Source organism: Cygnus atratus, chromosome 14, assembly GCF_013377495.2.
Source record: "Cygnus atratus isolate AKBS03 ecotype Queensland, Australia chromosome 14, CAtr_DNAZoo_HiC_assembly, whole genome shotgun sequence".
Taxonomy (NCBI): Eukaryota; Metazoa; Chordata; class Aves; order Anseriformes; family Anatidae; genus Cygnus; species Cygnus atratus.
Genome location: NC_066375.1, coordinates 13,355,099 through 13,370,978, shown reverse-complemented (window position 1 = coordinate 13,370,978; position 15,880 = coordinate 13,355,099). Strand labels below are relative to the sequence as shown.

At 44.7% G+C, this 15,880-nt stretch overlaps 1 protein-coding gene across 1 annotated transcript in view; it reads left to right on the top strand.

The window, feature by feature from the left end:
* CTNNA1 (catenin alpha 1) overlaps positions 1–15,880 on the top strand; it is a 115,989-nt gene that overhangs the window by 85,181 nt on the left and 14,928 nt on the right. Inside the window, 3 exon segments of the mRNA XM_035562867.2 lie at positions 7,769–7,925; positions 13,346–13,546; positions 14,588–14,739. Of these exon segments, the coding sequence (XP_035418760.1) occupies positions 7,769–7,925; positions 13,346–13,546; positions 14,588–14,739 (510 nt within the window).

The window sequence follows — 15,880 nt, the reverse complement described above, 5'->3', positions numbered from 1 at the left end:
TTTAATTCAGGGCATTGCTCTGGTGGAAAGGATGAAACTGAAATTTAATGTGCTTGATTAAGTTCCCAGGTAACCTCTTAAATAGCTTAGCAATGTAGAGGCCATTCTGGGAGTAGGGAACTCCTGGTTAAAGAATGATTTCTGCAGAAATCAATCTGTAGAGTTAATTATAAAAGCTGTAACTCAGGCAGAGCAGTTAGTCGGTCCCTTGCCGTAACTAGCCTTCCAGAGCTGGCAGCAGGAGTAAGGAATGTGCAACACTTCAAACTGTTTCTTTAGGCAAAGCTTGGAAGTTTTGTTGGTACAGACGAGAATTCATTCATTGCCCATGTCACCTAAGGGCTCAGATGTTCTCAGATTTGAAATTTAATTCTTTGAGCAAAAAAAAGGTGCAGAAAATGGTCTGAAAAGTTACTACACTGGCAAGCAGTTAAATTGGGATCGTGTGGCTGGCTTGCTGCAAGTCGTTGTTTCCTCCAGAAAAGCCATGTGAGTAACATCATCCTTGCTGTTTGAGAGTCCCCGGCCAATTAGCACGGAATCAAATGCAAAGTTGGAGGCTAAATATAGTATTTAGAGCCTCCTCTGATGGCCCAGGAAGAGCCGTTAGGATGAGCTGCGTGCTCTGCAGTAGCCCGCTGGGTCGCTTCTGCCAGGCTGGGCGTACAGGGGAGAAATCACGCAGCTCTTGGGGGGCGCTGGTGCTGCTCTGTGAAGCTTTGGCTTGGAAGCCAGCCCGAGTTCTGTTTTTGAAGGCATGCGTTGCTGAAAATCTGCTTGTTGAAGTGAAAGGACTTTTTTCCAGCGTCCCACAGGGTTTACCTGCATTCCTGCGTCCTTGTGCCCGGCTAGGTGTGTCTGTGGTGTGTCAGGAGGAAGGAACAAAAGTCCTCGATCATTACAGCTAAGCATTTTATTTTTTAAACGTTTAAGATGTCTTTCGTAGTGGAAATGGAAAAGTACTGCTGCGAAATACTTGGAATAGTTGCCTGTGCTTCCATTTGCCTAGCAGAGTGCTGGGGGAAGTTTTCTTTGCCTTCTTGCTAAACACAGAGCTTGCCAATGGTAAATTAGTGAAAGATTTTGTTTATCTCAACTCAAAAACCTGGATCCTTGCTTGCAACTTTGGCTTCTGAGTTCTGTTTCCAAGAAGTACTTGCTTTGGGAGCCTGCGAAAGCTGTTTTGTAACAGTGTTTTGAATTAAAGATGTCTGAGAAGAGAGCTTAACCATAGCAGTCTTTCTGATCATACAAGCTGTAGGTGTTTAGAAATCAACAGTGAAAATGCCCCAGTATAGCTATTGAAGGGAAAGGATTGCTCCATCCTTTTGATGTGACAGTCTGCTATCACTTGCAGCTGCTTCTACCAGCTATTTGTTGACTTTCGCATTCTTTAAAGCCTCTGTAAAGTTCATCTGTAGACTCCTAGCCAAATTGTAGGCGACTGGGAGTTTCAGAAAATAATTATAGAATAGAGCTTCTGTCGGTTGGGTGCTTGCTGCTTCCAAAAAAGGCTGGGTTCCAGCGCCCCTGGGTCTGACCATCCCCTGGGTGGCAGCCCGCAGGAGCAGGGTGGACCCGCACCTCCCTGGCACAGGCGCTCGGGAGCTGCTCTCCCAGCTGTAAGGCACCGAGGGGTGGCTCTGAGCACCACGGGCTGCCTTGAGAGGGTACCAGGCACCGTCTCCACCTCTGCTTTCCACGCTCGCTCCATGCCTGCTGTAGCACAGGCAGCAGTTGGTGCAGCTCGCCTACCCTGCACAGTCAGTGAGTGGCACCGATTAAACAGGCTTCCGATGATTCTTGGATTAAATTACATTTTTTATAAAAAAAATAATAAAAATAAATTGGCTCTTTTCATATTAATGTCTTGTTTTAATGACTGCTGTTCCACATCCATACATTGCAATTTGGAAATGCCTGAAAAGCAATTTGCTGCGTATAGATTTCTGATGAGGCAGATGGTTACATATGCTGATCACACCTACTACCACAGACAAACAAAATGCAAAAGCATATGAGGAGTCCCATGTAGAGGCTCCAAAGTGCATAAAAACTTCTGTTAAGAAGTTAACGGTTAGGTGCAGTTCTGTGTCGTGCAGGCTTCCTGTGAAGAACAACCACCACAGGACAGGAGTGGCCATCCAAGGAATAATAGTAGAAGCTTGAGCAGTTACTGATTCTCTGCGTGTACATTAAAAGAATCAATGATAGGAGAAAGGGATTGAGTTCTGAGGTAAGAGGCATGTCAGTGGGTAAGGGCTGTGTCTCTTCATCACTGGCACGGTGTAATGTGTGGAGCGCTGTAGCAGAACATCTTCCAGAAAAAACATCATGCCCTGAAACTCCCAGAGCTTCATTGCTTCAAGTCAGTGAAACACAGAACAAAGCAGCACAAAGGGACACCAAGACAAATGCCTCCAACACTCTCGCAGCTTCAGCAGTGGCTGGTATTATAATGCGAGCCTTCAGCTACCAAAGAAAATGCTTTTCTTTATACAGGAAACTGATAGCATAATTATGCATGCACAGGATATAAATAGAAAATCACTTTGACAGTAGCATAAGCTAGACTGGAAAAGGTCATGTTATTCCAGTAAAAGCCTGTCAGTGACCAACAGCAGTAAGCATCCTCTGCATAGACACCTAAAGTAACTACAGGAAAGGAAAGTGGTCAAAGAACCTTTTATATACAGGAGCACAGAACTGGAAGTCAGAAGCAAACTTTTCCTTTTGGTGCCTCAGCATCCAGGCACTTGCTGGTCGCTGCCATTATAGCTGGCGAACGTGCAAAACAATCTGCTGTGTGTTTTGCTTCCAGGCATCTCAGCTCATCAGTCTCTGCGGAGTGCTTTTTGCTGTATTGAAGTACAGAGAGGGTTAGCACACGCAGACATGTGAATGCGAACCTGGGGTTGGATGTAAGTGGAAGTGACTGAACTGTCCTGCTTACAACCCGTGTTCCTTCTCGGAGCAAAATGGAACTAGGAGCAGAGGGGGAGACAGGAGGAGGGTGGATGCTGGAGGTAACTTTGGGACCTAGGGTATGGAAAATCAAGTTATGAGCGGCTTTTTACAAACTGTCAGTAAGCTAGTAGCTCTGTTTTCTTGAAGACAGAAAAAGAGTGGTGTTAGCATCCACCTGGGCCAGGGGTGTCCCGGCTGGGCTCAGCTGCTGTGGCGGCTTTGGAGGTACAGGGCATGAACTAGTTTGGTGCCGAACTGAGGGCTGGGCTCCCTCTGCTTCTGTTCCCCCTTCCAGCCAGCCCCCCCTGCCCGGGCAGAAGCAGGAGGCCAGCACCACCTCGCCTCCCTGAGCTGAAAGTGGGGCAAGAGCACGCAGTGCGACTGCTGGTTTTGGGAGCCTCGCTGAGAGCTTGCTTCTGCTCAGCCTCGTGCTTAAGTCACGTACCCTGGAGTCACTTATCCTGTCCCTTTCGTGTGCTCCAGAATAAAACCATGATTTTCATGTGTCAGCTGGGAATTGTTTTGTACGTGTTGTTGCTTTTTGTCCCACCTGTGAGGTGATAGATGATGGGCGAGTGCTCGTTTTATCAGGTTTATTGTTTGGTTTGGTTTTGTTTCTACAGATGTAAAATATCCTAAATTGGAAGGCCATGTAGCTACTTCTCCACCTCATTACCCAAATGGCCACGAGAAAGTTGATGCATCAAGATCTTTATTTAAAAACAAAACAAAAACAAAAAAATCCCAAATATTTGAACTAAGCAGAACAGGTGTTTAGTGAGCAGGGGGGAGGTGGCTGGGTGCTTCTTGGTGTGGGACAGCAACACCCTAAAGCCATTGCAGAAGGAACAGTGTCCTATAAAGATCAAAAGTCCCTATAAAAATACTGAGGCAACAGTGAAATGAGTGCTTACAGCCACCGACCCAGGTAGCTACGTGGCTTGTGGGTGTTGTGTGCACTGAGACAACATTAAGGGGCAAGAGGTAAGGATTGCAAGGTGAAATAAATAGGCAATAATTTCCTTCTCCCAGGTGAGGTTTCTTCCTCTGTGCCAGCCCAGTGCTCAGAACAGTTCTCTGTAGGAAAGCACAACGTGCAAGCGCTTTCTTCTGGCCTTTCAGTCACTTTTCCAGATGGGGGGCAGAAGGGTTTTGTCTTCAATCTTTAGTTTCAGCGAGGAGGAAGGTGGCAGGTTCTTCCCAGGAGGATTTGAGGTGCAGATTGAGCCATCAGCCACGAGGTTTTTGGATCCCCAGCCTCCCAGATCTCAGGGCAGGAGCTGCCAAGGCCTGGCTGTGCCGGAGGCAGAGGAAAGGCGCTCCAAGCAACTGGCTGGAACCACGCTACTGAGCGCTGGGCTGACTTGAACATTGCAATTGCTACATGAAACAAAGCACCGATAAAAATAGTGTCTTTTCTTGCCATGCTTCATTTCCTTCTGGATAGTCTCAAAATGTCCCTGTTTGATTCTTTTCTTTGTACAACTTCAGTGAGTCATTGTGATCACAGTGCTCTGGCAGAATTTTGAGAAGCTCTGAAATACAGAATATTTCCCTGCAATTGCCAAATATTTTACATGGAAACAGCTACATTTCAGGTAGTCTTGCCATGTTCTTCCTATTTTTGGACTATATATATCCTTCCTGCAAGTTATTCATATTTTAAATTAATTCTTACGATTAAATGCTCAGTGCTTCATATTTTTGGAGGAGCAATAGTCAATCCTGTCAATCCTTCAGTCAATCCTGTAACCCTTACCTCCAAAGTATTCATTTTTAGATAATAAAGGAATTACAGAGTTGACCACCCACCATACACACAGACTATGTATAATCCAGTATTTCTGTCCTTTTGCCATGCCTTCCTAAGCATCTGTTGGCAAATAAATCAGTCACTCTGGATACCAGCCATGACGCAAGAGCATATTTACCTGAATAGATGTTTTTTAGGATTTTATCAGTAATCCCTGGGATATTTCACCCAAATAGATGTGAGAGATGTCCAGGATAACTTGTCTGTGTAAATCTTAAGCTTCACATATTTGACAGAGTGAAGGGTCTGATATCCTTGCTAAAACTGAAAGTTTTGACCACTTTGCAGATGGAGTTCAAGATGCATATGTAGAAATGGATTCAGGACCGTGAGATGGAATATGTGCTATAAAAAGGGCTCTTGGGCTGCATCAACAGTCCTGAGTTTCCTCCTGAGCACACATGGGAGCACACACACCTTTGTGGGTTTGCGAGGACTAAGCTGTATTTTGTATTTAGCTCTGCAGAGATACTCAGTAGCCTTCGATTTCCCCACCAGTGCCTTGCCCTTGTCTCTAGCACTGCTGGCTGCTTTCTGAGCACAGGATGGGTCTGTTGGCAAGACAGGTCTTGCCTGCTAGTTTTGCTGGGCAGATTTTTTAAGGTGCTTTTGAGTTGACCATCCCTTTTTGCTGGTGTCACATACAAAACGAGAACCTTATTCCAGCTGGATAAGTGGCCTGCCTGGAGGACAGTGGCGCAGCTTGTGCCTCCTGCATTTGGGTTTGGGGGTGATGCCTTATTTGAGCGTTTTGGGTGCTTGCTGAGCCCTCTCTCTCTGACAGCTCTCGTATTAGATATGAGGAGTTGCTTAATGTGGGCGTCTGGGGTTGGACAGGTGCTGTTGACAAAGATTAATTGTTCAGACAGCTGCTGCTGTCCAGACATACAGCACACAGGTACATAGGCACATAGCAATAAATAAATAAAAAATAAATAGCACATAGGCAATATGTTCCTTCGACACTAGGGCTGACCTGTCTCAGTGCCTAAAGTGTGTTTTCATATCTGATATTAGCCAAGGCAGCTAGAGGAGAGGAGGATAAAACGCCCTGAGCCTTGGTATCGCCGTCTTCTCTGTCTCTGTAGTAGTGGTTACTAGCTACATAACAGCGCAGAGCAGATTGCTGGAACACTGCCTGTCTTACCCTTTTTGTTTGCATAATGCCTGTTATTTGTATTCATCTTCATAAAATTTGGATATCTAGATTTTCATTGATAGATAATGCATTATATAAATGAGTCTGGAGCAAGACATGGCATTGGCTAGACTTAAGAAACAGGGGCTTTGAGCAGAGAATGGGTTTCCCTTTCTAAAACCTCCATTTCTGATTGATTTTAGAGATCTGAACTTCACTTTTGGGGGTGTCACAAGGCTTTTTTCAGAGCCTGCAGGACTCGGGAACCACGGACCCCATGGGCAGTATGAGGCTGGTCTGAGCAGCCAGCACCCCAGCAGGCAGCGGCTCTCTCCTGGAAGGGGACTCCTGGTTCCCACAGCTGCTTACCCTCAAAGTGAGAATTCGTGGTTTAATTTTGGGAAAGGGGAAGCAGCAGAAGACCCACGCGTTGCTCAGTCAGCGCAGTGTCGTTATTGCCAGGATTTCAAGGTGTGTTTCGTCCCCGCAGGCCTCCTGACCAGACCGCAGCCCGTGGCAGGTCGTTTCTCATTTGTCGGTGTTACAAAGCCCATCACCGTGCTCATGTCAATGTGTGACCCCAGCTCTCAGCCTCCCTCTCCGGAGGCAGGCTGGTAGCTCGCAGAGCAGGGTAACTTCGCTCAGTCAGTGCCATTCCTAGCGTCCCTTGGGTGAATGAGCCTCCTTCTGCTGCCTGACTCACTCAGTGCCATCATGATACGTTTGACATCACCATCATTTCCATGTTTAGTGAGTTATATATTTTTTTAAATGCTCTGTGACACTTTCAAATGAAGCAGGTAGAAAAAGTAGATCTTGTAAACGCAGGAACATCTGGTGCTTGCATGTTTTGTTCAACGACTTCGTGAAATTAATGCAGTCCTAAAGTGGAGAAGAAAAATTACACGCTGAACTTAGGAGTTAATTAGCTCTAGCGCCCAGGTGTTTGAAAACAAGGTTCGGATTGTCGTGTCGGTCTGACTGGAGGTTTTCTCGTGCCTGGCATGTTCCCAGGTCACTTTGCTGAAGCATAGTAGAGCCAGAGCTGATGCTGGAAGAGGAGCAGACTTTTGTGATTGCTTTCTTCCCACACGTGAAGAGGCTTTTTTAGACATTTACCTGACAAGTTAACTAGCACAGCATAAAGTTTGTTACCCAGCAGTGTGTGTAACATTTCTTCTGCTCAGAAAACAACAGGATCAGAGGAAATTACAGTCTGAGGGTTTGAAAAAAACTTGTAGGGGCTTCGTGAGGAGCATCAGATAAGGAGCATCAAATAAAAAAACTCCAGTTCCCTGGCTAATTCAGCTCTACCAGAGCCATAATAGAAATCTTAAGCTGTTGTAAGAATTACTGGCAAGGTACAGAGCAAAATTTTAAGGAAAAGAAGATAAATAATAAAATCTATCCTTATTTTTTGTGTTTGTATATTGTTCCTACTTCAAACTGTGTAAACTTAATCCTATTTTGACCTTTTTTCCTCAGGTTCTGGTGCCTAGCTTAGGAAATGCAGCCTCCAATGTACTAAATGTCATCCTGTCTGAAATGTGTAACAGCATGACCTGTGTTCAGAGAGCTGCACCTCTTTAACATGAGCTGTTAAAGAAAGGTGAAGCTGGCTGGTGTGAATACCTGCCAAGTGTCCTTGCATGTAATCACTACCCATAATAAACATGGCAGCAGGTATGAGCTGGGCATGAAAGCATCAGAATAAACACTTTCGTGTTTAAACGTCAAGTTCCAGAAAACTTATTAAACTTGCTTTGTTTGCTGCTGAGTTCACTGGATAAACATAAAGAACCCTTTGTCAAGTTCAGAACGTGCTTTAAAAATCCAGAGGTGTTTTACAGGTCATTAATGCTGCACTGGCTCTGGCTGCTAAACCCCAAAGCAAGCTGGCTCAAGAAAACATGGAGCTCTTCAAAGAGCAGTGGGAGAAGCAGGTCCGCGTGCTGACCGACGCCGTCGATGACATAACTTCCATTGATGACTTCCTGGCCGTATCAGGTAAGGGGGTGACCTGAGACACAGTCCTTCTCGTAACTGAGCTTATTCCTGGGAATAAGAGCCTTCTGGAGCCTTCCCTGGTGTTTGGAAGGGATGGTGTTGGTACACTTCACCTGGCACGCGTTGTCTGCTGCCGAGTGTGGTGTAAAAATAGAGCGGGAGTTGTTGGCACAAGGAGAAAAGGTATTTTTCCAAGTGTGAAAACAGTGATAGTTTAGTTAGCAGGTACTCTGGAAACTTGTCATTGCACTTACAGAGTGAGCATGCATAAATGTATATATTTACATGTCAGTAGACAGATCCGCTTAAATATAGTGGAAGACACTTCGTGTCTCTGGATCTTGAATCGCGAGCTGAGCTTCCAGTGAGTTGCCATGTAGCTGCTGGAGACAAGCCTCACTGCTAACACTGGGGGAAGTAGAAAATGTTAACATTCAAGTTAGGAACTAGCAGAAAAAAGGATCCCTCAGTTCAACTCAGACTCTTCTTACAAAAACAAAAATTAATATCAAACTATGATCATACAAGTTAATTAAAACTGTTCATACAGAAAATGTTCTGTGAGTATTTTTAATCCCGTCAGTTCTCCTAACGTTTTTAAAGAAGATCATATGCTTATCATGATACAGTAATAATTCCTTTTGTCACAGTGCTTGCCGAGATAACCTGTTTTATCAGCATCAAGTGATAAAGACCCACTAGTAGCTGCAGTGACCTAGAAATAATAGGGGCATTTTTATTTTCACGTCCTCTAATTCTACTGTAGTCAGAAGACACAGTGATATAACCACATGAATTGTGCCCTCACTAGCTTTCACAAATTACCGCTACAAGTTGAGGGTCTGATTTTCCTAGTGCAAACAGACTGGAGCATCTCCAGTGACCTAGAAACCCCAGCCGTAAAAAGAGATTTTAGAGAAGGATGTGTGGGATCAGAGGTACCAAGTGAACATACCTAGAAAATGTACATGAAATACTGAGGTCCTGAATTAAAAGACCCTCTTTTTAAAAAAATATATTCAAAATAAATTTAAAAAGGTAGTGTTTCTACAAAGAGTCACCTGTTTACATGGTTTATTGTGGTTCCCTGGGTTCTGAACACAAAGTTTCTTTGCAGTGAGTTAGCAGAAACTTTCTGCACAATTGCATGTCCTCCTTCTCTCTCTCTTTCTGCGTGCTCTTCGTTGCAGCATCAGTTGAAATGGCACAGCTGCAAGGAGCCTATTTCTGGGGAAATATATTTAGAGAGAATTGCGTGCTGAAGTTCACGGCTCCATTTGGAGTTTGCCCACAAGTGTGCAAAACATTTCAAAGAGAAAAAACTGTCAGTCTGTGAAAACGCAGCCCGTATAGAGCCACCTGGCTGTGTTCACTTAGAGGTGTGCCTCAAAATGGGGCAAACCACTGGGACTGGGTGGTCCCTTTCCCCATGTAGGTCCCTCAAAGAGATGGGTACCTGCTTTTGAGGGACTGGATGCAGTGCTGGCCCACTGTTGAATTGCTCTGAGAAGTGTCAAGGGTTTGGCGATAGGCTGGGACCCTTTCTATGCTGGGGTGACGGCAGGCTGGCTCACAGACAGCGCACCTCCTGGGTGTGCGTGCCCCCCAAAACGGTGCCAGGGCAGTGCTGTGGTTTGGGACTGCTTCAGATGCTCAAGTGCATCCAGCAATTATTTGGTTTTGCTGCGCTATCAAAGAGATGTTTGAAAAATATTAAAGCAATAAATATTGCTTCGAGTATTATTTGTTTGAACTTTGATAAATGTTTTCCATATAAATGCCACCACTCCGATTCTCTGCTAAAAGCCTAAATGTGTCTTTGGATAAGATTGTGATGGGTATGATTTATGCCAGGTTCCTTGTGGGGTTATTAGGATCTTCGTGCACAGAAGGGTTTATATTGATAACTAACTGGGATGTAAGCAAAATTAAAAAGCATTCTTGTAGGTCTGTGTGTGTGTGTGTATAATATCACATTCCTACAATGTTGTGCTGTCTAGCAGAAAGTGTATGCTTTGTTGTCCAATTTAGGCTGGAATTGTATTAATTGTGCAGGCTCGATGAAAGATGTGCTGGGTTTAGGTATGTGCAGGATATTGTACAAGAACCAGGAAACTTAAACGCGCAGTGTTGCAGATAAGCTTGCAGGTTACAACATTTAATGAAGACCCGAGGGCAAGAAAGGCTCTGCTGAGTTAGGACAACGGTCTGGCAGTGGCTGATTGTCAGTGCATAGGAAATTCAGAGCAGCAGACTCCTACAGCCTAAACATCTTTCCTGAGCGCTCCCAGCCAGGTGTGGTTTGCAGTCCAGGGAGCTCCAGCATCAGAGGTGATAGCTGCTGAGCGGTTCTTGCCAGACTTTTCTCACTTCAGCATGTGTGAGTTGCTCTTTTGGCCATTACAAACTGCTGACATCTCCAGCATCTGGTGCAAAATTCGCACCCTAACTGTGCCCTGTGTGAAGAACCTCCTTGTTTTTGAAACATTGCCTGTTCACTTCATTTGATGCCTCGTTGTAGAAGGTGGTGAACAGTTTTTTCCCTTTTCAGTTTCTTCATGCTGTTTGTAAATGTACAGACTTCTGTCGTATGCTTACTCAGTCATCTCTTAATCGACTGCAAAGACTTTGCCTGTTTCGTTCCTCATTTCAGAGCTGTTCCGTACCTCGTGTAATACTTATCCGCTTGTCAGTCCCCTCCCTAGCTCTCTGCACGTGTTTGTGTTCCCACTGACTCTTCTTCAGAGCAGTTGCTGATGGCACCATGTAATCGTCACATTCAGTGCTTTAAAATCACCTGGATTTCCTTCCAAACGTCTTAAAACCCATCCCATGTGCTGCCTCCTGTTCTTCTGGAGCTGACAGAGGTGTAAGCTAGAGGTTGCCCATCACGATGGTGCTGATCTTAAGAGCCTGTGGCTGAACACTTCATGGTCCCAGTGATTATCCTTCTTCATTACAAAATGCATCCTGTATTTTGAAATGAGTGAATGTGCAAGTATTAGGATTATAACAATGTCTACTGACACTACAGCTTCACCTGGTTCGCCAGCGTCCCTTGTCAAGAAAAGGTCCACAATGGAAACGGTTCTGAGCCCTTCCCCAGGGATCACAGCAGAAAAGCAGGGTTATATTTTTGCATCTGTGGCATCAGCTTCTGGATGTTGCTCCACATTTCGGTCCTCCTTTAGCCTCCAGACCCCCTGGCTGACTTCTTAGGATGCTTGGGGAAGGAGTTCGTGATTGCTGTGATGGGGAGGCGGTGGAAGGCGTGTTGAGGTGGTGGACTGAGGAGTGACAGGCATGGGAACTTCGAACAGTTACCTTTTCACTGTTCGTTGTATTTCTTCGTTTGCTCTAAAAATATTTTTATTGGAAAAATGTGGTCTTTCCACTTTATCCTCTCTTACCTCGTTACCAAACCACACCATTTTTTTCCCTACACTTCCTCGGGTAGGACACGATCCCTTTGCTGTTGCTGCTGTTCCGTTCTGTGTTACCTTCCATTGCTGTGAGATTTTTCTCCTGCTCAGCAGCACGAAAGCTGCAAGCTTTGATGTAGGACAGCTCTGTAACGTCCCTGCAGGTACTGGCGGTGAACCTGTGTGTCAGCATTTCCTCGGCGCTGCCACCCTGGCCTCAGCAGATGGCATTTTGTGCCAGACACTCGTGGTCCATATGCCTGTAGGACAGGTAGTAGTGTGTGTATATACGAGCACAAAGAACAGTGTCAAGTCTTATTTGTTATCATCCAGCTGGAGAATATAACCTGAGTAGATGCACCTGACAGCCCCGCACATCCCCGGGGCCCCTCGCAGACTTCCCTGTGGAGGATTATCTGTCTTCCCCAGAATTACCTTTCTGGCCACTTTGCATCTGCAAAAGACATTAGATGATCAGCCAGCATTTAGATACCCATCCTCATTTTGTCAGTGCCTTTTATTAAAGTTCACATCATCTGAAGAGGCTTTTCAATGTCTGGGGCTTACTTTATCCTTGTAGGAATTCAGACAATAAACAGTCTCTGTTTTGGCCTGACACTGATGCTTTTCTTTTTGTTTTTGTAACTTGCAGGGATGTCTGTCTCTTGCTTCAAATACCGAAACTGTGTGTGCTCCTTGCTGGAGCTCTTGTAGCGTGGCTGTCTGCTCACTAAGTTGTCAGATTACTGATGAACCTGCACTTTCCTCTCTTAGGGCCACATCCTGCCCTCAGCTGAACTTGCTCATTCTGAGTTGCTTCAGAGGTGTTTCGCAAGTGTAACTTTTGTCCAGGCTGCTCACAGAAGTCTTGCAATATTGCATCTGGCTCTGTTAATTTTACGTAAATTATGCAGGACTCTTCCAGCACCAGTCCTTCCAACCAGTTCATACAAATCCTCTATCAGCCAACTCAACGGGCTGCTCGGCTCTACCAGCTCTTGCAAAATGTCTCTTTTACTACCTGTGTAGGGAATAAAAGCCGCTTCAGTAGCACAGATTGGCAGCGTGGTGTGATTAAGGCAATGGTAAGTAATGCTGGAAACTATTTAAGGGACACAGCAGCAGTGTTTCCAAGGAGGTTTCTTACAAAGCAGCAGAAATGTTGGATTGCGATGTCAAATCATTGGTACTGATACATTAAAGAAGTGCCTAACAGAGTTTGGAAAACCTCCTGGGTAGGTGTCAGCAGATGAGCATCCAAACCTCGTTAGGCATCCTCAGAAATCTCTTAAGGGTTTTTACTCATTTGGACCTCTTGAGCTTGATAAATGAGGGAAAATATCTCTGTATAAAAATGTATATTCTGAAAGTAAATTACAAACGGAGGTTTTGGCTTTATTTTCTGTTTTCTTGGGAGGCAGTGAGCACTCTGGTGCTGGAACGCTTTCTGCATAAATCACAGCATATGTTGCATGTCTCGAAAGTGTATCCAGGACTAACAGTGTAATACTCTGCTGGTATGTGTCTGGTTGTAGGAAAACACTATGTAGGAAGCTAGAAATGTGCAACAAGCACCCCAGTCTGCCAGGGCATTAGTGGATGAGGTGTGGCACTGGGGCCGGTGCCTCATCGTCCCACCCCCGTATAATGACAGCGGGAGTGGCTTGCAAATATTTGGAGTGAGGGCTTCGGCAGTCGAGGGGAGGAATATGGAAAGAAACAAGTTTAGGGAGAGTTCGGCTGAACTCAACTTTTCTGTTGGTAAAATAGAGTACAAAGAGGGTACAAGAATGTTGGATGCCACCAGATGAATGGACTGACATTTGTTTGACAGCCGGTTTGGAAGGGCAGCTGTTTGCTGGTTGTAGCAAGGTTAAAAATTAATGCTTTACAGCATCTGTCTGGAGGTCTTTTAGTGCAGGTCACAAACTTGTAATGCTGATGTGCATGGCAGAAAAGAAGATATTAGTGTCTAAATCTTCCTTCTTTTACCACCAGAGAACCATATTTTAGAAGATGTAAACAAATGTGTCATTGCTCTCCAAGAAAAAGATGTTGATGGCTTAGACCGCACAGCTGGTGCAATCCGAGGACGTGCTGCTAGAGTCATTCATGTTGTCACTTCTGAAATGGATAACTACGAGCCCGGAGTCTACACTGAGAAGGTGTTGGAAGCAACGAAGTTACTGTCCAACACAGGTAAGAGTGCTTCCTCCAGGACCCCTGAGTTTGTATTGCTTACAAGTGGATGGGCAGATGGATCCTAATGTACCCGTGAAATCTATTAACGACTCCATTTACATACTATAATGAAAATTAGTGGGAGTTATTTGCAGAGCTGTTGCAAAATGAGAAAAGTAATTTTGCTTTGTTGACTGGCTCAAAACGCAGCAATGCAAAAGGTCTCCCTGGATGTGCCGGCTGTCATTGACTGAGCTGCAGAAAGTCAGAGTACCAGAGGGTGAGTCAGGGCCTGAAGGATATGCTGACCATCGTGCAGCACTGTACCCAGGTCTGAAAAGGTTTCTGTTGCACTGACCCAGCAGAATGGAGAGTAAATTTTGTAATGGTCTGTAGAGCTTTTAAAAGAAGCCTTGTAGGTACTCGTCCCCCACCCCATAACAAATGTGGGTGTTGCCTGTGAACTAGCTGGTAACATCCATGTAGGGTAAGGAATGATTCCGGTAGCTTCAATGAGTGCTGTGCCAAGCGTTGGTTGTTGTTTTTATTTTAATTACAACTTTGATGAAGAATCACTGAGGTGACACTGAGGAACCAAACAGACTGTAAATGGTTCTGTGATGTTCTTCCTGTGGCTGCAGTGAGTCACTGGAGCACAGAAGTGCAAACTGCCCTGCCTCTGTGGCTTGTTCAACTTGAGCTTCATGGCTCCCCTCCATTGATGTGTATCTGCAGGGGTTGTTAAATAAACACTTAAAGTTTTATCCCATGGATTCTAACTGCTTCCCTGGGTGTTTTCCCCTTGTCCACGACAAGGGTGTGATAAACTTTTCACTGTGCAGGGGGGAGGAACAAATAGCAGCAGAGTAAACAGAAAACGAAATGAAGTTAAGGCTGGAGCAACAGCATTGGTATTCATTTGTAACAAATGTTTTGAGTTTAAAGGGAACCATTGGAGAATTTCCAGTAGTAGTTAACAATGAGACATGCACATGGGGGTATGTAGCGTCAAATGGTATTGGGGAGGGGACTGACTGTTGGTTTGTGTCCTTAATACAGTTATGCCACGGTTTACCGAGCAAGTAGAAGCTGCTGTGGAAGCACTGAGTTCAGACCCTGCTCAGCCAATGGATGAAAATGAGTTTATCGATGCTTCACGACTGGTGTACGATGGAATAAGAGATATCCGGAAAGCCGTACTGATGATCAGAGTGAGTGCAACTTTACTGAACACCTCTCTTATTCTCCATTCACTTTCCCTCACCTTTATTGAACTGACATGCATCAGTTTTATTCAGAGCAGACAGCGTAAGATTTTCATTTATCTCATACTAACATTCTCAGTCTAAAATCCGCTAATCACTCCGTGTAGTACTGCAGAAGTACGTTTTGACTCAAATTCATTAAAGAGATCTGAGTATCAATGATAGCCATGAGTGGTGATGCTAAATGCTCTTCACACATCTTCTATAAAATCGTGTTAATGCCTTGCTTATTAATGTGCTAAAATCGGTGACCTTTGATTTAACAATAGCGAGTGGATTCCTGGTATAGACACTTTTCGATGCTTTGAGAGCGTAGAAATAAAACCTGATGTCTCTTAAGCAAATTTTGAGAATTAATGATAGTTAGCTGAAAACAGGTTTAGGTGAGCTCAGCTATAGTTCTCTGTATGTTTCTCTAGCATGTGATTCATTAATTAGCTAGACGCATTGAACAGGGACCAGTTGATGGAAGCTTTGTCTCTTCTGTACATGCATGTTTCATTCAGGTGCAGTTGGTGTCCTACTTGCTGGTAGGTCAGGCAGCATGGTCTGATGGGAGGCATCAGGTGAAGAAGCAGAAGAGCTCCTGCAGTTAATTGCAGGGATGCAGAAAAGAAAGTTCTGGTTGAGGCTGACCTATCGGCTGATTCCCTGAATATTAGCATGGTAAAAATGGTCAGGAGCTAGACACAGCAAAGATAAATGTAGTGGTTTTATTCCTTGTTTCCTTTTTTCCTTGTACCCCTGTGACTCTAATGTAAATGCCTTGCAGATAAACTCTCGTCATCTTTCAGAGTGGTAACCATTGCAGATGCATTTTGGTGATAAGCAAATTGACAAAATACAGCCACAGAATATATGTGATTATAGTAACCATTGCAAGACTATCTTCCGTGTTTGCTGCTTAAAGCAAAGAATCGGACAGAAAATCAGAAAAGCTGGCAGCCACATATGTGCTCTCCACAGAATTTTCTTCATACTTATGCCCAGGATTTACAGACAGCCAACGTTATATGAAGATATCAATGCTTTCCTGCTATGCAGACAAACTAATTGGATTCACCCCCTGCTAGAGTCCTTGTTATTC